The sequence below is a fragment of the Hemitrygon akajei genome, chromosome 3 (assembly GCF_048418815.1).
Source record: "Hemitrygon akajei chromosome 3, sHemAka1.3, whole genome shotgun sequence".
NCBI classification, from domain to species: Eukaryota; Metazoa; Chordata; class Chondrichthyes; order Myliobatiformes; family Dasyatidae; genus Hemitrygon; species Hemitrygon akajei.
This window is the reverse complement of record NC_133126.1, coordinates 15,611,215-15,635,010: the sequence shown is the minus strand read 5'-3', so window position 1 is coordinate 15,635,010 and position 23,796 is coordinate 15,611,215. Positions and strand designations below refer to the sequence as shown.

Here is a 23,796-nt window from a genome sequence, read left to right as displayed (position 1 = left end):
TCCCTTATTTTCTATGTTGCTTTCTAAATCGGTTAAAACCAGGCGGAGGAATAATCCTTTGCCCTTTTTCATGTAGGAGAGTGCAATGTTGGAACAGTGGCCAGTGCACTAATATAACACAACTTTTTTCAAGAGTGAATCCCAACGGCATAGTGTGTTTTATGTAAAGAAAACGCCTTTATGAGGCAGAGGTTGCTTGGGTTTCGCCATTATAACTAGCAGCATATTCAGGCATTACGGAACTGGTAACCGAACCTGGAAGTTCAGACTTCTGGATGGACGCCTGGCAGCGAAACTGCTTCTTGGACTCAGCAAAGTGCAAGCTCCTGAGGGATTTCTGGCAGGTTAAACACGCCCGTGAGGAAGAGAGGTAAAATGCACTGGTATTTTAACTGGCATTTTTAGATGGTTTAAATTTCATTATTTTCATCATTAAAGCACCTTAGCGGCTTTGGTGGACAGCAAAACGGGCGTGGCCGCCGCTGGGTTCTGTCTGCGACGTCATGGAGGGTCGCGCCCATGGGCTCCAAGAAGTTTTTGCCGAACCTGGTCATCTTTATCCCCGGGCACCTTTAAGCACCCGAGTGATAAGTCAGGAATAGGACCATCGAAGATGTGCTTTCGATATGAGGCACGGCTGAAATGTGAACTAGCCTTTGACATACTCTTACATTGCGGAATGTTTTAAATAAATTAAGGGTTGAGATTAACTAGCACTGGAAGAGTTCGCAGAGCTTTTTTAGGTAATCATAGGAATGAATAAGGTGCAGCCTGTACAAGTACCTCTGGGTCTTCCATCAAGTTTCATATTTTTAAAGTTGGTGTAGGTAAGGTGATAATTGTTCCTCTCTTCTAACTGGCTCGGAAGGAATAGGATGAGGCTGGGGCGGAAGGTAATTTGGTTAGCGCCCAAGTTTGTGAAGCAAGACTCGAGTCCTCAGCAGAGTGGCGGTATTATAAAAGAATAGAAAACTATAGCTCAGAAACAGGACTCACTTAGTTCATGATGAACTGTTACTGCCTGGTCCCATCGTCCCGTACCAGGACCATAGCCCTTCCTGCCCTCCTGTCCATTACTATTCCACTCTAACACAACTTCTCTTAAATGTTGAAATCAAACCTGCATCCAGCACTTCCTCTGGCAGTTTCATCCTACATTTCCATCACCCCCTGAGTGAAGCAGTTTCCCCCTTGCGTTCCTTAAGTGTTCACCTTTCACTTCTAATTTATAATTTCACCCTCTAGTTCTAAGTTCCCTCAAACTCTATGGGGAAAATGCCTGCTTGTATTAACCCTATCTATAGCTAAATCTCCCCTCATTCTCCTACACTCCAGCGAATAAAATTCATCATGAGTAAAGCCCTCCCCACCAGTGGGCAAATCCACAAAGGAGCACTGCCCATCATCAAGGAACCCCACCCCCCCCCCCCCCCCAACCATCTAAGCCAGGCTCTCTTCTCGCTGCTGCCATAGGGAAGGAGGTACTGGAGCCTCCGGACCCACCACAACAGGTGTAGGAACAGATGTTACCTCTTGAGCTCTTGAATCAAAGGGGATAACTTCAATCACCTCAACACTGAACTGTTCCCACAAACCTTTGGAGTCACACTCAAGGACACTTCATCTCTTTCTCTATTTATTGTTTATTTATTTATTATTATTACATTTGTTTTCTGTTTGTATTTGCAGTTTGTTGTCTTTTGCATATTGGTTGTGTCTTGAGAGCATTTTTTCATTCATTTTATTGTGTTTGTATTTAGTATGAAGCTTGCAAAAAAAAAATCTCAGTAGTATATGGAGACATAACAGCATGTCCTTTGACAATAAATTTACTGTGAACCTTTAACCCATTCAAACGTTCCCTGTAACTCAGGTCCTCAAATTCCAGCAACATCCTTATAAATTTTCTCTGTACTCTTTCAGTCATATTGATAGCTTTCCTGCAGGCCGGTGACCAAAACTGAACACAATACTCCAGATTTGAAATCACTGATGTCTTGTACACCTTGAACATAAATTCCCAACTCCTGTGCTCAGTACAATGATTTATGGCTCCCTTTACCATCCAGATTTCAACCAAAGATTGAGAAATTGGAGCAGTTCACTTAATGTCAGTGACGATAAACCTGATTCTGATTCAGATTCAGGAGGCCATTTGACCCACCGAGCCACTCTGCCGTTCATCATGGTCATGCCTGACCCCACTCTGTGTCATTTTTCTGCTCTATTCCCATTTCCTTGGATTCCGCTAATATCTTTAAATCAGTCTAAACTCAATCATTGAATGAGACTCCACTACTCTCTAGGGTCACTTCCCTTGGAGGGGCAGCTGGGTCCTGATACTCCCTGAGATGTTATCTAAGTTCTAAGATTTGTGGATTGGATTGTAGTTCATATTTGCCTCTTTTAGGTCTATGGTTTTTTCCGTGTTCTCACCCATTCTTTTGTTGCTGATTGGTGGACTGGGGGGTTTGGGTGATCTGTTCATTTCTGTGCGAGAGAGGGTTTGGGGGGTTTGGAATTTGGAGTTGTTTTTTTTCTTTTTGTGTGGGGGGAAGGAATTAATGTCTTTCATCTACTATGATTTTCTGAATTTTATGGCTATCTGGAGAAGACAAATCTCAGAGTTGTATTCAGCCTACATACTTTGATAAAATTGGATAGGGAATACTGGAGCTACTGTGTGTCACTTTTTGAGTGAAGAAATTACTCTTCATTCCAGTTCTAAATGATGTACTCCTTATTCTGAGATTGAACTCATCAGTCATGGGGAACATTCAGTTCATAATACCCTGTTGAACCCTGGAAGAATTTTGTATTTCAGTGAGATCACCTGTCATTTTTCAAAGCTCAGGAGAAAAGGGATCCACCCTACCTATTATGATCATCATTGCCTCTGCCCACTGCTCTCTGACTCTTTGACCAAAACTTGTTATCACGGCCATGTATTCTTCCTCATTGCAAGTTTTTACCAGCACCACTACTCATCCTGAGCTCCTCTGTCATTCCTCTGAGGTAGGGTTTTGACCCAAAACCCTTCACCTTCCCTCCCCCCAGTAGTTGCTGCTCATCCTGTTGGGTTTCTCCAGCAGAAGCTTGATAAGATGTTGATCAGTCTGTTCTTGGAGTATTGTTTTGAGGTCCTTGTCTAGGAAGGATGTGTAAGCATTGGAGAGGGTGTACAGGACATTCACAAGAATGATCCTGGGAATGAAACGGTTAATGTGTGATGAACATTTTTATGGCCCTGAGCCTGTATTCACAGGAGTTTAGAAGATTGGGGTGGGGGATCTCATTAAAATCTATTGAATATTGAAAGGTCAAGATTGAGTGGGCATAGGCTGTTTCCAGTAGTGGCGGGGAATGGTGTGGTTTAGGGCCAATGGGCACAGCATCAGAATACAAGGACATCCCTTTAGAAAAGAAATTAGGTGGACTTTCTTTAGCCAGAGGGTGGTGAATCTGTGGAATTCATTGCCACAGACAACTGTGGAGGCCAAGTCATTGAGTATGTTTAAAGCAGAAATTGATAGGTTCTTGATATGTAAGTTTAAGGTTACGAAGAGAAGGCCGGTGAATGGGGTTGAGAGGGATAATTAATCAGCCATGATGGAATGGTGGAACAGACTCAGTGAGCTGAATGGCTTAATTCTGCTCCTATCTCTCACAGTCTTATGGTCAGATTGTGTGTTGCTAAGAAATACCAATTTTAATTCCAATTCCTGTTCTGACATGTCCGTGGATGACTCTTGTGCCAAGATGAGTCAGCTTAGAGGAGCAACATATGCATTCTATCTGGGAGGCCTCCAACCTGATGGCATGAACATTGATTTCTCCTTCCAGTTTTAAAACATCCCTCCCCCTCCCCTCTCCTATTTCCCACTCTGTTCTCCTACCTTCTATCATCTGCCTACTATCTCCCTTTGGGTCCCCTCTTCCCTTTTTCCTATGGCCCACTCAATCAGATTTCTTCCTCTTCAGTCCTTTACCTTTCCTACCCACTTGGCTTCATCTATCACTTTCCAGCTAGCCTCTTTCCTCTTCTCCCACCTTTTTATTCTGGCGTCTTTCCCCTTCCTTTCCCGTCCTGATGAAGGGTCTCTACCCACAACATCAACTGTTTGTTCATTTCCATAGGTGCTGCCTGACCTGAGTTCCGCCAGCTTTTTGTGTGTGTTGCTTTGGATTTCCAGCATCTGCAGACTTTTTGGTGTTTATGAAACACATTAGATGTTTTTTTTCTTTAAAAAAACCTCACATTTACCCACATTTACTCCATAGATCAGCTAACCATGACTTCCGTTTCATAACTCCATAAGGCCTCTGTACAATCTTATTTAGCAATTTTGTTTGTCCAAAAGTGCCGAAGACCACAGGACCAGATACTGTTTTAGCTAGAGAACTGAAGACCTGCAGTTTAGAACTAGCTGCATTTTCTGCCAAATTGCTTAGGAACAATTACAACTCTGGCAATGTTGAAATTTGCACACGTATTTCCTTTTTCTCTTGCAAATTCTCCTTTCTCAATTTTTATTTCTCTAATCGTGCAACTTGACCTGACCTGTTAAAATGGTGCTGGTGAAGCTCAGCGACTATTTATCAAAGGCAAAGAAAACCACTAAATACTTTATTAACAACACCTTTTCTGGTAAATGATCAGTTCAAACGACCGTCTGTAACTTCCCTTTTGGATATGAGCCTTTGAGCTGCCTGTATGTCCTGGAATTTGTGCACAGTGAAGTCTTGAATGTATGGTGTGATTGTAGCTTGTGAGCTGAATCGAGATGGCCAGGCCCAGGCCTGACTGCAGGGAATGAGCCAGGTTCTGGCCATTGCTGGAGTGGACTTGGAGGCGCAGAACAGAGTTGAGGTAGAGCCCAGGCCCGAGAGTGAGGAAAAACCTGAGAGCAGTTGCTCAGATCCAAGAGCAAGGGATGACCCAAGGTTTGGACAATATTGGCGCTGGGCCAGATTGAAAAGGTCATGGTGTTCAGGGCCGGAAGTGAAGGATGGGCCAGTTCAGCTTGCTGCTCAACGTTTACTCAGCTCTGCATTGAACTGAGGCTGTGGCCTGCTCCTGAGTCAGCTGCATTGATGCCTAGCTTTGTGTCTGTTGACTCACTTTCATAAAATTCAGTTCTGAATACTATTTTCTTTAGTTTGCATGATCTGTTTTTTTTCTGCACATTGGTGTTTGACACTTTTTTAATGGGTTCTATTGTGTTTCTTTATTTTGTGGGTGTCTATAAGGAGGTGAATCTCAAGGATGTAAAATGTACTCATAGAACATTACACATTACAGCACAGAAACAGGCCATTTGGCCCTTCTTGGCTGTGCCAAACCATTTTTCTGCCTAGTCATAGTTTGATAATAAATGTACTTTTAAGTTTGAACTTCAGCCCTGCATTTCACACCTTTTCACCTGCCTTTCTTTGTGGTCTTGCTCCCTAATGGCCCTCATTTCACAGCTTCTGTTACAACTTTCAAGTTAATCCTTGTCTTTATCCTATCAGAGATGTTCTGTTCCTCCAGTTTCTCATTCCTGCAATTTCTCTTCCTGAACCGTTAACTGTTTCCCTTCTACAGGTGCTGTCTAACCTGAATATTTCCAGCATTTTCTGATTTCATGTTCACCACCAGTTTATTCTCATTTTCTGTTTTTCCTTTCAATATCACTTTCATGTATCCTTTGCTAAATTCTGAAACAGGCTTACTATTTCTATTCTTGTCAAATTAATGTTACAATTCTGAATGCTGTTGTCTCCCCTGTGGGTGTAGATGGTTGAATATGGCATTAGTATAATTTGCATTCCTCTCACATCAGCCAGTGTTAACCCAGTGCAGCGTGTAATCGCATTGCTTCTGAAATAAGACTATAAAGCATAAAGTAGGAGCAGAATTAGGCCTTTCAGCCCATCAAGTTTGCTGTGCCATTCTATCATGGTTAATTTGTTATCTCTCTCAACCCCATTCTCCTGCCTTCTCCCCATAACCTTTGACACTTCCACTAATCAAGAATCTATCAACATTCGCTTTAAACATACCCGATGGCCTCCACAACTGTCTGTGGCTTTGAATACTACACCAGCTTTTGGCTAAAGAAATTCCTCCTCATCTCTGTTCTAAAGGGAGTCCTTCTGGTCTAAGACTCCCCCCACTACAGGAAACATCACCTTTCTAGGCTTTTCAACATTCGATAGGTTTCAGTGAGATCTCCCCTCACTCTTCTATGTGTTAATGAAATACATCAACAAAGACAGTCAGTACACTACCGTCCCAAGAATGAAGTTTTCCTCCTTAACCCTTCCCAAAAACATCTCAAGTGTACACAGCTGTGAGGTGAACTCAATCATCTGTGTACATTTTTTTTAAAAAATGATTCGATATATTCAAATGAATCCTTTTGTCACTGGAGTCCAAACAGCTCCATGCACACAATGAGCTGGCAAATAAAGAAAGGGTCGCTATTCATTAGGCCCAATATAGAGATGAATGCTCCATTTGCATGAGAATACAAGTAGCTCTTATATGGACATGTGGTATGAACAATATGTTGTTTTAGCTTTTTCAATTGCACCTCTTCAGGTTCCATTAGCTCGGGGGATGGTAATTAATATGGTCATAGCAGCTTAAGGTGTTTTTGATACTAATTTATTGATTTACACATCTGTGTTCTTTCAAAAATTGGCACCAAGATGGAATATTGCATAAGCCATAACCTTTTTAAATAAAGAATCAACCCAGGGATTGTTTTCATGTGCACTTCTGTAGGAAGTATCCGGTTTTGTTCCTGCCAAATGGAATACATACAACAATGACGATGAAATTGTTTGGTGTTAACTCTGAACTCTCGTGTTATGCAAAATTTAATTTTGTTGTAACGAGGTGAACTCTGCCCTTTTATCTCTCGTGTAGCTGAGTGTCCACCCAAAGCACACAAGATAAAGGCATCACTTCCATAATACAGTGGACAACGACTCTTTATCCTAGATGCAGATGTGGATCCATGCCAAGCAGGCAGACTGAAGGGGCCTGATTTGAAAGCATGGTACAATGGGTTTTTGCAGACATTATCTTTTTCATCCCTGCAACCTTGGGTTCAATTTCAGATAAGAAAAAGATAATTGTTTTGTGGCCACCCACTTTCTACGCAGGCGAACCGGCTCACAAAATGGCGCGTGCATCGGCAGAGAGGCCAGCCCCAAAATGGCGCTGGGCCTCCTCCTTCACCAGCAAGGGGAGAAAGCCCGCGCGAGGGAAGAGACTTTTGTAATGCACCTCGGACGTCATTTCTGCCCGGAGAGGGTGGGAACGGAACTGCGTAAAAGCCAGTGCTGCAAAGCTTGAATAAACTAGTCTGGAGTGCAACTTACAGACTGCGTGTCGTTATTTCTAGCTCTGTGTGTAGCACATTGTTACATTGGTGACCCCGATGGTCCAAATGGGATTTGGACCAAACGTAATCGTCTCTTCAACTGTTCACGCAGTTTCACCAAAACTACCAATTTTCTGGATGCTGCGACCATGCGTGTGGTTTGACCAAGCAGAAGCCCAGTTCCAGATTTGGCAGATATCTTCTGATTTCACTCGTTACTATTACGTGGTGAGCTCCCTTGACCAGCAGACAGCTGCCCAGGTTGAGGATTTCATACAGTCACACCCGGAAGAAGGCAAATATGCAGCATTCAAAGCGCTGCTCATGGGGACCTTTGGCATCTCATGGCATGAGCGAGGTGCCCGCTTGCTGCACCAGGACGGTTTGGGAGACAGGCCACTGTCAGCATTAATGAACGAGATGCTGGCCCTGGCTGAATGACACAAGCCCTGCCTCATGTTTGAGCAGGCGTTCCTAGAGCAACTGCCCGAGGACATACATCTGCTGCTGGCCGACGCAGATTTCAGCGACCCCCGGAAGGTGGCGGCCCGAGCAGACATGCTGTGGAAAGCCAAGAGGGAGAGCGGGGTGTCCATCGGACAGATTACCGAGCCATTCGCCCAACAGCAGGCCAGACCAGGCCCGGCAATAGAGCGCACACAACCCAGAGGCAGGAGTGAGGAGGCCAGTGAACAGTGGTTTTTCTACCACCAGCGGTGGGGCACAGAAGCCTGCTGTTGTCGCCCGCCTTGCAAGTTCCTGGGAAACGCCAGGGCCAGCTGCCGCTAATGACTATGGCGGCTGGCTACCAGGACAGCCTCTTTTACGTCTGGGACAAACAGTCGGGACGCCGCTTCTTGGTCGACACCAGAGTGGAAATTGGTGTCTTACCCCCGACGAGGTACGACACCCCGCAACAGGAAGCCAGGACCCACCCTGAGGGGCGCAAACGGCAGCACGATGCGGACCTACGGCACCCGCACAGTGCAGCTGCAGTTCGGTGCCAGCCGGTTCACGTGGGACTTCACACTGGCCGCTGTGGCCCAACCACTCCTGGGGGCGGACTTCATGCGAGCTCACAGCCTGCTGGTCGACTTGCAAGTGTTACGGATTCAGCAACAATAAATATATGAGTTAGGCAGGGGTTTTTATAACAAATAACACGTTTATTAAACACTGAAAACAAACCCCCCCCAAAAGTAAACAAATCACTAACGTAACCGGAAATCAGCTGCTATGCGGTAGCTTAAACAGTTCTTAAAGCAAGGAAGCTTAAACAGTTCTTAAAGCGATGTTGCAAAAACAGTTCTTCAAAGTAGTATTGCAAAAGTTCAAAATGCTTACAGTCCATTTAAGGGAGAGACTTTTTAAGATGATTTAAATTATCTTTCACGTCGTGTTGTTGCAGTTCCCAGTCGAACTACTTTTCCCACGAAGAATTTAGGAAGATGGACAAATGAAACGGCTTAAAGGCACTGACCTTTCCTTTACAACACTGTACTCAATCCTTTCTGTTATTCACAGGGATTAACATGAGTACAGTCAACGAATTCCATCAGAATGAGGATCAAACAAGGTCGAACCCGTTTCACCGTCGAAATCGACTCTCCTCGATCTTTTAACTCCCGAACTCCGATCTTTACTCTCCACTGATTCTCAACTAGCAGTATTATAAAGAAACTGCTGGCAATGACCTTTTAAACTTTAGGCATTAAATAAAACTCCATCTTTCAACCACACTGCGTCATGACATTAAATCACGCAGTGGCATGAAGTCAACATGGCAAATCCAGCCACGAACTGCCCCTCCTCACAGGGAGGGGTCCTCCTTTTATACCCTGTTTATAAAAAAAACCTGTCACATGACCTCTACTGGCAGGAAAATGACGTCATTCCACCATCACAAAACCATTACCTCAAGTCCAGTATAGCTTCAACACCAGTCACGTGACATGTACACCACTGTCACGTGTCACGGGTACGTAACACAAGGGATACGACTGGTACATGCCGAGACTTTCCAGACGTTCTCCCTGGGTGAAGCCAAGTTGCCGGCCCCACACCTGGACTCCATCACACTGTCGGACATCAAATTCACCAGAATCCTAGTGGACTTTCCATCAGTTCTGGTACCGCAGTTCATGGCAGCTATTCCCAGACACGGAGTACAGCACCACATTCCAACCCAGAGACCATCCTCCACCCCCTTGCACGAAAGCTCCCCCCAGACAAGCTCCGCCTGGCGAAGGAGGAGTTCAAGAGGATGGAGGAATTAGGGATCATACGGCGGTCCGACAGCACTTGGGCCTGCCCCCTGCACATGGTGCCCAAACCAGCCGGGGGTTGGAGACCATGTGGTGACTACCGCAGGCTGAACAAGGCTACAATTCCAGACTGCTGCCCCGTGCCGCACATACAGGACTTTGCAGCAAACCTGCACGGGGCAAGAATCTTTTCCAAAGTCCGGGGATACCATCAAAACAGCACTCATCACCCCGTTCGGCCTGAAGAATGCCACACAGACGTTCCAGCGGCTAATGGATGCAGTGGGATGTGACCTGGACTTGGTGCTCATCTATTTGGACGACATCCTCATAGCCAGCAGTAGTTGTCAGGAGCATCTGTCCCACCTCCGCCAGCTCTACTCCTGCCTGAGTGATTTCGGCCTCACAATCAACCCGGCCAAATGCCAGTTCGGTCTCGATACCATCGACTTCCTAGGCCACAGGATTACCAAAGACAGGGTAACTCCTCTGCCCGCCAAGGTAGACGCGATCCGCCACTTTGCCCGGCCCAACACGGTCAAAGGCCTACAGGAGTTCATTGGTATGGTGAACTTCTACCACCGCTTCCTCCCCCCAGCAGCCCGTATCATGCGCCCTTTGTTCACCCTGATGTCAGGTAAAGGCAAGGACATTACTTGGGATGAAGAGGCCGCAGTCGCTTTCGTTAAAGCCAAGGAAGCCTTGGCAGATGCCGCGATGCTGGTGCACCCCAGAACGGACGTTCTGACCGCCCTCACAGTGGACACATCCGACACAGCTGTCGGTGGGGTGCTGGAACAACTCATCGAGGGGCGCTGGCAACCCCTGGCATTCTTCAGCAAGCACCTACGACCACCTGAACTCCAGTACAGTGCCTTTGACCAGGAGCTGCCTTTGACCGGGAGCTGTTGGCACTGTATCTGGCAATCCGGCATTTCAGGTACTTCTTAGAAGGCAGGCCGTTCACCACGTTCACGGACCACAAACCATTGACCTTCGCGTTCATGAAGGTGTTCGATCCCTGGTCGGACCCGCCAGCAACGACATCTGACCTACATCTCCGAGTACACAACGGACATCCAGCATGTCTTGGGAAAGGACAACGTCGTGGCGGACGCACTCTCCAGCCCAGCTGTCCAGGCCCTGTCCCTGGGGGTGGACTATGCAGCACTGGTGGAGGCGCAGCAGGCAGACGACGAGATGCCCAGCTACAGGACTGCAGTCTCGGGTTTGCAGCTGTAGGACTTTCTCGTAGGCCCAGGTGAGAGGACCCTCCTGTGCAACGTGGCTACCGGTCAACCTCGCCCCATCGTCCCGGCAGCCTGGTGGTGACAAGTTTTCAACTCCATACACGGCTTGGCACACCCATCTATCAGGACAAACATCCGGCTGGTCTCCAGCAAGTTCGCGTGGCACAGACTTCACAAGCAGGTCAGCGAATGGGCCAGAACCTGCACACAGTGCCAAACAGCCAAGGTGCAGCGGCACACTAAAGCCCCGCCGCAGCAGTTCGAACCCACCCACTGGAGGTTCGACCACATTCATGTGGATATCGTGGGCCCCCTATCAGTGTCCTGAGGAGCGCGGTACCTCCTAACGGTGGTAGACCGGTTCACGAGGTGGCCAGAGGCGGTCCCACTCACCGACATCACCGCTGATTCCTGCGCCCGAGCGCTGATTGCAACCTGGGTAGCACGCTTCGTGATACTGGCCCACATTACCTCCAACAGAGGCGCCCAGTTCACCTCCAGCCTGTGGTCGGCTGTGGCCAGCCTGTTGGGAACACAGCTACACCACACAACTGCCTACCACCCACAGTTGAACGGACGAGAAAGGACTCGAACATCCACCGTCACTTGAAGTCGGCTCTCATGGCCCACCTGAAAGGGCCTAACTGGGTGGATGAGCTTCCCTGGGTCCTGCTTGGAATTCGCACAGCGCCCAAAGAGGATCTGCATGCCTCGTCAGCCGAACTGGTGTACGGCGCACCCCTGGTCGTCCCAGGAGAGTTCATACCAGCCCCAAGGGGGCAAGAAGAAGAACCTGCAGCAGTCCTGGACAGACTATGCGAAAGGCTCGGCAAACCTGGCCCCCGTACCAACTTCACAGCATGGACAGATCCCAACCTGCGTACCCAAAGACCTGCAGAACTGTAAGTTTGTATTTGTACTGTTACGTACCCCGTAACTGGGTTAACAGACCAGCAGAAATGGACTGATATGTTGGAGTCTGGTGGTAATGTAATTAAAGGTGTTCATTAGTAAACTAAGCAAAACAGTATCAAAAATGCAAATATACATATAAAACAGGTTAGCAATGATAAATACAGAAGTGCAGGTATAAGAATCAAAACCAAGCTCTATCAAAGTTAGGGGTAAATGTATTGTCATAAGAGAATATCGAGTTCAGTTCAGTTCGTGCTGAGGTAGTTGTTGTTGTGTTGCAATGCTGGAGAGAGAGAGAGCGAGCGAGAGATGAGCAGCTGCAGCAGGCAACCTTCTGTCGTCGTCTTGTTCCGTTGTACCGCTGGGGTCACCGGTTAGGACCCTTCCATTCCAGGCTAGACCGTTCTTCAGTGATGGACTCGTCACCCAGGCAAGGGTGAACACACACACAAGTCCCCACCGGTCTGCCTTCATCCACCGTGCTCCAGACCGATTCTCCTGAACCGATCCTCCAGGCCCCACCTTCCTGTGAGTGCACAACACTCTTTCAGTGTCCACTGGTGTGTGTGTCTGAGGGTGTCTCCCCAGACCCGTCTTTTATCTCCCCTTGATGGGGTATCAGCCATCCATCAACTCAACACATCCATGTCCATCAAACTGGCCACTCCCTGCTGTCTCTTCAGAAATGTTAACGAGCAAAGAAGTGTCCTTGTAGCAAAAGGTAAATAATTAGTGAAGAAGCTATAATACATAAATCATCCGTCTCTCTCCCTCTTATCTGTAGCAGATGCCTCTACCTCTGTTCTTCATCTCTCTCTCTCTCATTAGCAGCATAGATCCCGGGGGGGGGGGGTGTCAGTTCTGGACCCCAATTTCCATCTGGTTTGTTCAGCACACATAACACCCCCACCCTTAAAAGAATTTTTTGCCGGGGGTGAAAATTAACTAGTAAGGCACATTTACAGGATCTAATATAATACAGAAGTGGTCATTAATCAACAGGGTAACACAGATATATTTCAAATTAACACCTGGCTAAACAGTAAGCAATTACATTGTCAGTCCCTTTACATGTTGTATTTTAATATCAAATTCTTGTAACAACAGACTCCAACTTAATAACTGCCTATTTTTATTCTTCATGTTAGTCAAACATGCCAATGGGTTGTGATCAGTATAATCTATCAATAGTTTCTGTGCCGGACAAATGTAAACCTCAAAATGCTGTAATGCCAGGATAGTGACAGTAATTATTTTTCTACAGTGGAATAATTTTTAGTTTAGGTGTTATATTACAAAGTGTGAACCAATACATGTGTGATTATAATGTAGACATTACAGAAGTTTGTGTAAATACTAATCTCTATTTTCCATTAAACTTAACATTCAGTCAATCTACTATGATATTGTCTTTATCTTTCACAAGCTTCATCTAAAAAAAGTCAAATTCCTGCAAAACCAGATCCTGTTATTCAAAGTGGCATTTGATCAACCCTTGCCTCTTTTCCACTTAACTCTCACGTGGTTAGCTGGCTCACCAGCCCAAGATTAGGCCTTCACAGACTCCCTTCACAGGTGCTAGCTTATCACTAATGTTTTCCAGACTAAACCCACTTGCTGAACTTCCACACCACTCATTATTTTAAGCAAGTCATTAATTTTATCTTTAGATCTTTACTTCGATCAGTTTCCAGTATAACACCTGCAGGTGATCCCTCTTGGTCAAAACAACACTTCAAGTTCTGCCTCTCCAAATCACATTTGAACAACATCACCAAGTTGTTTATCCTTAAATTTCAAAACAAACTGTAATTGATTCGCTGGCACCTTGTTACCAGACCACTGACCCTTCAGCATGGTTACTACTTCTAAAACCAATCCAGACTTTAAATTTCCCTTATTCAAAAGTCTAGGAACAATACTTTTCCCTTTTCCTTCAATAATATTCACATCACCAGCTTTCATCTCATCATTAACTTTTAGAACACCGTCTAACACAAGTGACTGAGAATTCTCACTTTCCACTGGTGCCAGGGTTAACCCTCACTCACTGAACCAAGTCCATCTGACCCAAAAGGATTGAATTCCTTTTCAACTAAGTCAGACCCCTCAGACTTTTCCTGAGCTTCAACAGTAGGTTCAGTACCCTGTGAATCCACAGGTACCTTCACAACCTGAACACAGGCAAACGGGACATCTGCCTCTTCTAGGCTTTCAATACCAGTCCCAGTTTCAAATTTTAAGTTCCCTGATCCTCCCAGTTACTCTCTGGGCAACTCCCATCCAGAGTAAACTCCAACCTTGCGGGTTAAAACAACCTCGTCTGCGTCTGCTAACCCGGCAGACTCCCTCAAGGTAGCAGCATCCTTTTCATCTAGGACTGCCCTCACATCATTGGGAACACACTTAAATTCTTCAACTGCAAACAGCTCTGTCAAGCAAGATCGATCATCCGTGTCCAACCCTGGACCTTCTAGCTGCCACATCCGTTTCTCTTCTTGGCTCTGTTCCTTCCTCATTCCAAAATGTTCACCTAGGGGTATCTTATGGGCAAGGTTCAAAATTCCGTTCCTTGACAACACTAAATCTGCTTCGTCTCCCTTACTTTCCTTAGCTCCACTATTCTCCACTTTACCGTCCTCTAACCTCTGCTGGTACAGGGCTGGTAAAAACGTCTCAGCTAAATCAAGGTTGGACTCAGCTATCAAGGTTGGACTCAGCTAAATCAGCAGTTGTTTTAGCAGCTTTCCTCGACATTCTTCTGGTGACTGCGCCTGCGGGATTAACTTCAGAAACTATGGGTGGGTCCTCAGTCCTGGCAGGTTTACTCGTGAGCTGAACTGCAGAAAACACATCCCCCCCCCCCCCCCCACCCGCCAGGTCATCCCCGAGCAAGACATCTACATCAGGTATCGGGAGTGCAGACCGTACCCCTATCGTGACTGGTCCGGATACCAAATCACACTTCAAAAATACTTTATGTAACGGTACAGCCTCAGTCCCTTTTCCAACCCCTTGTATCACATTTACCTCCCCAGTCTCGGTCTCAGCACTGAATTCTAACACCTTCCTTAGGATCAATGACTGACCCAGCCCCAGTATCTCTCCAGATCCGCACGGGAACTGGGGTTTCTCCCTCCTTCACGGATACCAACCTGTCCAAAATAAACTTCTTGCGCCCCTCTTAACCTCGCCCTCCTCATCGGTCTGTTGACTGGCTCAATGCAACCAGTCAGGGTTGTCGTCTTTCCTTTTCCTGTCTCCTCCTTCGGAGCCAGGCACTTAGATGTTGTGTGACCAGCTTTCCCACAATTATAACATGTAAAGCTGGGAAACTTCCTGCCAGCCTGCTTTTCCTCCTCCTTGCCTTTTCCGGTAGACCCCAGCTTATTCTCTGCCTTAGCCGGTGGGCTTTCTCTACCGTCCCTACTGCCTCTCTGGTAGCTCTTATTTGGGGGAAATTTTATCTTGTGGGTTAAGGGATACTCGTCTGCTAACTTGGCAGTCACAGACAGAGTCTCTCCCTCCTTCTTGTCCAGGTACGTCCTCATACCCTCAGGGACGCAACCTTTAAACTGCTCAATCAGCATCAGCTGTGTCAGTTTATCAAAATCTCCATCGACCCCCTTTGAGGTGCACCAACGCTCAAAATACTTGTACATTTCACGGGCAAACTCTAAATACGTGCGGTCCCAAGGCTTTCTCATGTTCCGGAACTTCTGCCGGTACGCCTCTGGAACCAACTCGTAACTCCTCAGTACAGCCCTTTTTACTTCCTCATAATCTTTAGCCTCATGCATAGACGATACCGAATAGGCTTGCTGAGCCTTCCCCCTAAGTACAGTCTGTAACAGAACAGCCCACTTCCTCTCAGGCCAGTCCTGATTCATAGCAACTTTCTCAAAATGGAGGAAGTACCTATCGACATCCATCTCCTCGAACGGGGGTACCAACTTAACCTTCTGACCAATCTTGAACCCCCTGTTTGGGTCTGCTGCCTGGTTCCCTCCCTGCCTTGCCTTTAACCTTTTTTTCAGCTCAAACTGCCTCTCTTTCTCCCTTTCTTCCCTCTGCCTTTCAGCATCTTCTCTTTCCTCTCTGCCTCCAGCTTCCTTATTCGGAACTCATGCTCCCTTTTCCTTTCCTCCGCATCCAACCTTAATTTTTCCATCTGAAGCTGAAGCTCACCCCCGTCCGGATTACTCTCAGGGAACAGCTCCAGCACCTCTACCGGAACACCTCCTGGGATACATAATATTTGGCTATTGCTCTCTGTATCTCTGACTTTCGCATCGCCGGTTTCACCGCCGAGAGTTTCAACCATCTCACAATATTCAACAATTCCAACTTTCTGGCATCCTCTAATGCCCCGAAGTTGGTTCCCTTAGAAATGGTCAATCTCCATTTCTGCTGACTACGTTTTCGGTCTCCCACACAACCGAATCAGATAAGGGAATTCTACCCCGATCAATTCAACAACCTCCCGATTGGAAATTCAAATCCCGAGACGAGTCCTCAATTTGTTACGTACCCCGTAACTGGGTTAACAGACCAGCAGAAATGGAATGATACGTTGGAGTCTGGTGGTACTGTAACTAAAGGTGTTTATTAGTAAACTAAGCAAAACAGTATCAAAAATGCAAATATACATATAAAACAGGTTAGCAATGATAAATACAGAAGTGCAGGAATAAGAATCAAAACCAAGCTCTATCAAAGTCTCGGGGTAAATGTATTGTCATAAGAGAATATCGAGTTCAGTTCAGTTCGTGTTGAGGGAGTTGTTGTTGTGTTGCAATGTTGGAGAGAGAGAGAGAGAGAGAGAGAGAGAGAGAGAGAGAGAGAGAGAACGAGCGAGAGATGAGCAGCTGCAGCAGGCAAACCTTCCGTCGTCGTCTTGTTCCGTTGTACCATTGGGGGTCACCGATTATGACCCTTCTGTTCCAGGCTAGACCGTTCTTCAGTGATGGACTCGTCACCCAGGCAAGGGTGGACACACACACAAGTCCCCACTGGTCTGCCTTCATCCACCGTACTCCAGACCGATTCTCCTGAACCGATCCTCCAGGCCTCCACCTTCCTGTGGGTGCACAACACTCTTTCAGTGTCCACTGATGTGTCTGAGGGTATCTCCCCAGACCCGTCTTTTATCCCCACTGACGGGGTATCAGCCATCCATCAACTCAACATGTCCATGTCCATCAAACTAGGCCACACCCTGCTGTCTCAGCAAGAATGTTAACGAGCAAAGATGTGTCCTTGCAGCAAAAGGTAAATAATCAGTGAAGAAGCCATAATGCATAAATCCTTCATCTCTCTCTCTCTCTCTCTCTCTCTCTCTCTTATCTGTAGCAGATGCCTCTACCTCTGTTCTTCATCTCTCTCTCTCTCATTAGCAGCATAGTTCCCGGTGGGGGGGGGGAGGGGTGCTCAGCTCTGGACCCCATTTCCATCTGGTTTGTTCAGCACACATAACAGTACAAAGAGGCGCACACCGGGCACCGCTACAGCGGCCATACAAGGGGCTGTTCAAGGTGATCAGGAACAAACGGGTCCATGTACGTTCTGGACATTGGGGGGGGGGGGGGGGGAGAGGAGGTTTTCAGGGTGGACCAACTCAAACTGGCCCATGTGGACTTGGCGCAGCTGTTCGAGGTTCAGCCACCGCGGCGCAGAGGCAGACCGCCCAAACAGAGACTGATCCAGACTGTGGACATTGGGGGGTGTATCACCGGTTCTGGGTGGGTGCGGGGGGGGGGGGTTACCTGGCCACCCACTTTCTACGCAGGCGAACCGGCTCACAAAATGGCGCGTGCGTCAGCAGAGAGGCCAGCCCCAAAATGGCGCTGGGCCTCCTCCTTCACCAGCAAGGGGAGAAAGCCCGCGCGCGGGGAAGAGACTTTTGTAATGCACCTCTGATGTCATTTCCGCCCGGAGAGGGTGGGAACGGAACTGCATAAAAGCCAGTGCCGCGAAGTTTGAATAAACTAGTCTGGAGTGCAACTTACAGACTGCGTGTCGTTATTTCTAGCTCTGTGTGTAGCACATCGCTACAGGTTCCCATTTTTAATTTGGGGTAAGAGAGTCTGATGTGGTATCAAAACTCATCCCAAGAATACAGCTCAAGGCGTAATCTCCCAAATGTGATGTAAAGAAGGGAAAAGAAGAGAACAGAGTGAACACAGTTTGACAGATTCATAAAATTCCACCAATTTCCTTGTTGTGTAGGGGTCTGCTTCTTCATGCAGAGTGTGTGTGTATCTGGAATGAGGAAGCCAGTGGAAGTAATTGAGGCAGGCACAATAACAAAATGTAAAAGACACTCTGGTAGCTATCTGGATAGAAAAGGTTTTGAAAGATATGGGTAAAACGTGGACAAATGTGACAAGCTCGGATTGGAACCTTGGTCAGTATGGATGAGTAGGGCCAAATGGGGCCTGTTTCTTAGCTGTTTTGAATATCAATATCATAAACTTGTTCCAAGTAGGCCAATGTATTTTTGTTTGTGTTCATACAAAAACTAATTACATTTAATCATCAAATTACAGTCTTACTAAAATTAAAGAATCAAAGATGTACCAAAATCTCTTCCATTATAACTCAGTTCATCAGGGCAAATTAGATGTTGTCTTTACTTGGATTTGAGTTTTATTTTCTCTTGCTTTGGATAGGGAACCAGCAGAATGGACCAATGGTTTCCCAACACTATTTTCTGGAATCATTGAGGAATATTCTTGGGGTGAGTGGAGATACATGCAGGTCAGACCAGGTAAGAGAGGCAAGTATTCTTCCCTGGATGGTACTGGTAATCTGGGTGGTTATTTTGCTACAATCTGTTAGTTTCATGGTCATCATTTCTGACACTAATTTTTTATTCCAGATTTTGTTGAAGGACAAAGTTCAAAGTAACATTTATTATCAGAGTACATGTGAGATTCTTTTTCCTGTGGGCATACTCAGCAAGTCTACAGAACAGCACCAGGATCAACCAAAGAACAAGTCGAGCACAGAGACAACAAACTGTGCAAATGCAAATATAAAGAAATAGCAATAAATAATGAGAGAATGTTTTAACAAGGGAAAGATTCCTTAAAGAGAGATCATTGGTTGTGGTAACATCTCAATAGATGACTGCAGTTATCCTCTTTTGTTAAGAGCCTGATGGTTGAGGGGTAGTAACTGTTCTTGAATCTGGTGGTGTGAGTCCTGAGGCTCTCGTACCTTCTACCTGATGACAGCAGCGAGAAGAGAGCATGACCTGGGGTGGTGAGGATTTCTGACGATGGATGTTGCTTTCCTATGAAAGTGTTTCACGTAGATGTGGCCAATGGCTGTGAGGGTTTTTACCTGTGATGTACTGGGCCGAATCCACTACCTTTCATAGGATTCTCTATGCAAAGGCAGTGGTGTTTCTATTCTAGGCCACAATGCAGCCAGTCAATACACTTTCCACTGCGCATCTATACAAATTTGTCAAAGTGTTCAATGTCGTGTCAAATCTCTGCAGATGCTAAAGAAACGCGGTTGTAGTTTCTTTGCAAGTACATTTATATGATGGGTCCAGGAATAACACCCAGGAATTTAGTTACTGACCCTCTTCCCTCTCTGATCCTCCAATGAGGATTGGGCTCATGGACCTCTGCTTTCCTCCTTCTGATCCACAATAAGTTCCTTATTGAGTGAGAGGTTATTATTATGACACCTCTCTGCCGAAGTTTCATTCTCTCTCCTGTATGCTGATTCATTGGCACCTTTGATATGACACACAACTTTATATAAATCCAAAATTTCCTGCTGCTATTTTGGGATTTGAGCTCATTTCTGGATTGGTGCTCAAGACCTCCAAGTAATGGCCCGTTCATTGATCTTTCACTGTCTTGCTCCAAGCTTCGCTGATGCCCTGCTTAAAGACCTTTGTCCAAAACTCCTTGCCTTATCACCGACAACCAAACTGGAGGAAATAGTCTTTCATATCATAGTTTAAATGTTCTGTTCCATCTCCTATTGAATGGAAATGGACCCAGCTCCTCTCAAATGTTCTTACTTTCATGTGTAGCACCCTGTCATCATTCCTGGTCAATAATGCAATAGCTTTAACTGTAATGGTATTGAGTTTGCTGACTACAAAGTTCTAAACTCATACAAAGACTTTAAACCCTAGACCATATAGATAGATACAGGTGCCCTCACTGAAGGGAGCAGTACTGTAACTACCTGTTTATTCTCCATGGCAAGTTTAGCTTTCATTACCCACTATTCTAGTGGTGGGTTGTTCTCTCTCTCCCCCCCCCCCCCCCCCCCACAACCAAGGAGAAGATACTTCCAGCTAGGAAAGTAGATTAAACACAGTTTATTTACTTTAAGTGATACACCTTTAAATTTAGATAACATTCTTAAAAACATTTAAAACTGAGGATTTCTATCATAAAAGATTTCCAAATTACAAATAATTTCTAAAACCCAATGTGTTTTCAAAACACAGATACAATTCCTATGAGCTAAAAAGACAGACAATTGATGCAGAAATGGAAGGCAGAGGAATGAGTTCTACTTGTGTGTAACAAGCTGCCAGCACAATGGTGTACGTGAGCTCGATTTCAATGTTTGGATAGGTACATGAATGGGAGGGGTATGGAGGGCTGTGGTCCCGGTGCAGGCTGACGGGAGTAGGCAATTTAAATGGTTTCAGCATGAACTAGATGAACCGAAGGGCCTATTTCTCTGTTTTACTTTTCTATGACTCTACTTCATCCCATGTTTGGGTCGTTCTTGATGTCTCTTAACCATTCCTAATAAGTGTGACTGCTCTCCACATTTATACTAGTTTTTCTCCATTTGGGTGTCTTCACACACGTGATTTTTTTCAGATACCTTTTTACACAAATGGTCTAAAAGCTTTTGGAGGACACAATTCCTGATTCCCACAAATAATGCTGGGAATAATTCTCTCTTTAAGCATGAGAACCTTCCAGCTATTAACAGATCAGCTATTTTAATGTGGTAGGTGATAGTATCAATCTGGCCTCCTTGAACTAAATAACTTAGCCACATTGTCTGGTTTGAAACAAGCCCAATTGCATAATCCCCTAGTTTTACATTAAAATTCATGAGAAGTCAGTCCAGGTGCTGAGAGCCAGCACCCTGTGTTCTACAGAAAGTGTGTTTGTTTATAAAGCTGTCCTTTTGACTTCAAACTGATTGCTTGACATTTACATTAAAAACTGAAGCCTCCATAAGACCATAGCCATAAGATATAGGAGCAAAATTAGACCATTTGGCCCATTAAGTCTGCTCTGCTATTTCATCATGGCTGATCCATTTCCCTCTCAGCCCCAGTCTCCCCACCACCCTTCATGGCCAGACCAATGAAGAATCTGTCAACCTCTGCCTTAAATATGCATGAATACTTGGCCTCCGCAGCTGCCTGTGGCAAAGAATTCCACAGACTGACCACCCTTTGGCTAAAGAAATTCCTCCTGATCTCTGTTTTAAATGGTTGCCCCGCCATTCTGAGGGTGTCCCTCTGCTCTTAGACTCTCCCACCATTCTTCTGAATTCTAGTAAATACAGGCCCAGAGCCATCAAACACTCTTCATGTGACAAACCATTTAATCCCTGAATCATTTTCATGAACCTCCACTGAACCCTCTCCAGTGTCTGTATATCCTTTCTAAGATATGGGGCCCAAAACTACTCTCAATACTCCAAGTGAGGCTCGTGCTTTATAAAGTCTCAACGTTATATCCTTGCTTTAATATTCTAGTCCTGTTGAAATGAATGTTAACATTGCATTTGCCTTCCTCACCACGGACTCAACCTGCAAATTGACCTTTAGGAAATCCTGCACGAGAACTCTGAGTTCCTTTGCTCCTCGGATTTTTGAATTTCCTTCCCTTTACAAAATAGTTTATGCTTTTATTTCTTCTACCAAAGTGCATGATCATACACTTTCCAACACTGTATTCCATCTGCCATTTCCTTGCCCATTCTCCTAATTTGTCTTAAGTCCTTCTGTAGCCTCTCTACTTCCTCAAAACTACCTGTCCCTCCACCTATTTTCATATCGTCTGCAAACTTTGCAACAAAGCCGCCAATTCCATCATCCAAATCATTGATATATAATGTAAAAAGAATCACACCCAACATAGGCCCCTGTGAAACACCACTTATCACCAGCAGGAAAAGGTTCCCTTTATTCCCAGTGTTTTCCTCCTACCAATCAGCCACTGCTTCATCCATGCTAGAATCTTTCCTGTAATACCATGGGCTCGTAGCTTGTTAAGCAGACTCGTGTAGCACCTTGTCAAAGGCCTTCTGAAAATCCAAATACAAAACATCAACCAATTCTCCTTTGTCCATTCTGCTTGTTATTTCTTGAAAGAATCCCAACAGATTTGTCGGGCAAGATTTTCCTGTGAGGAAACTATGCTGACTATGGCCTATTTTATCATGTGCCTCCCAGAACCCCGAGACCTCTCCTTAATAACTGACTCCAACATCTTCCCAACCACTGAGGTCAGACTTAATGGTCTATAGTTTCCTTTCTTCTGCCTCTCCCCCTTCTTGGAGTGATATTTGCAATTTTCCAGTCTTCCAGAGCAATCCCAGATTCTTGAAAGGTCGTTACTAATGCCTCCGCAATCTCTTCAGCCACCTCTTTCAGAACTCTGGGGTGTATGCCAACTGGTCCAGGTGACTTACCCATCTTCAGGTATTCCAATTTCCCAAGAACCTTCTCTCTAGTTGTGGTAACTTCACACACTTCATGACCTCTGACACCTGGAACTTCCACCATACTGCTAGGGTCTTCCACAGCGAAGATTGTTGCAAAATGCTATCCAGTTTATCTGTCATTTTGTTGTCCCCAATTACTACTTTTCCAGCATCATTTTCCCGTGATCCAATATCGACTCTTCCTTCTCTTTTACGCTTTATGTATCTGAAGAAACTTTTGGTATCTTTAATATTATTGGCTAGCTTCTTTTGTATTCCATCTTTACCTTAATGACTTTTTTAGTTGCCTTCTGTTGATTTTTAAAAGCTTTCCAATCCTCTAACTTCCCACTAATTTTTGCTCTATTATATGCCCTCTTTACGACAAGACGCTGTATAAAAAATATTGGTTGGAACTTTATCTTGCTCAAAAACAACCCCTTAATCTCTGCTGTGTTTAGAAAGTTAAGCTCAGCAAAAATGAAAGCCTCCCCCCACCCACCCTCCTGGCTCTGGACAGTGAATATCTACCTGTAGTGGTATAAATCATCCTAAACAGGGCGGTACTCACAGTCGTATCCAAATGTGTCAATACTTTTTATTTTTGTATGATTTTTTTGAACCCCTTTTTTTTGAAACCATGTGTTGATTTATTGCTTAATTAACTACAGTTGTAATTACAGGCAATTTTGTATTTGAAATCCTTAGTCTCTGATCATCAACACCTTTCTATGCCTTTTCAAAAATATGTACCTCCTAGCCTAATCATGGGACAATTTACAATGACCAATTAACCTACCAACCTGTACATCTTTGGACAACAGGAGGAAACTGGAGCACCTGGAGGAAACCCACATGGTCACAGGGAGAATGTACAAACTCCTTACAGACAGCAGCAGCAATTGAACCCGGGTCATTGGTACTGTAAAGCATTGTGCTAACCACTACACTATTGTGCCCCACAAAATCCTTTGTGTTTTTCCTTTGGTCAGTTATATCTGTCACCATTTTACTTTGACCTCCTGAAGTTTTTGTATTGCTTGTATGCCTCTATCCAAATCCAAATAACTTACTGAGGCCATTGATTTAATTTATTTTTAGCACCTGGGCATCATTGGTGAGGTTAGAAATTATTTCCCATCCCTAATCAATACTGAGAAGCTGGTGGTGAGCCATCTCCTTGAAATGCTGCAGTCTTCTGATGAAAGTGCTGCCATGGTTCTATTTGGGAGGGGGTTCCAGGATTTAAACCAGACAAGAATCAGATTGCTAGTCTTG

General features: G+C 45.3%; 1 protein-coding gene across 6 annotated transcripts in view; it reads left to right on the top strand.

Moving 5' to 3' along the window:
* Positions 1 to 59: 59 nt before the first annotated feature.
* The window catches only part of LOC140724734 (uncharacterized), a 35,974-nt gene continuing 12,237 nt past the window's right edge, over positions 60 to 23,796 (top strand). For 3 of the 6 annotated variants that reach the window (XM_073039235.1, XM_073039231.1, XM_073039236.1), the window contains exons 1-2: positions 60 to 370; positions 18,477 to 18,574. In XM_073039235.1, the coding sequence (XP_072895336.1) occupies positions 276 to 370; positions 18,477 to 18,574 (193 nt within the window). In that variant the 5' untranslated portion in view covers positions 60 to 275. The remainder of the gene's footprint in view (positions 371 to 18,476; positions 18,575 to 23,796) is intronic. The other 3 variants (XM_073039237.1, XM_073039232.1, XM_073039234.1) reach the window with 2 other exon arrangements.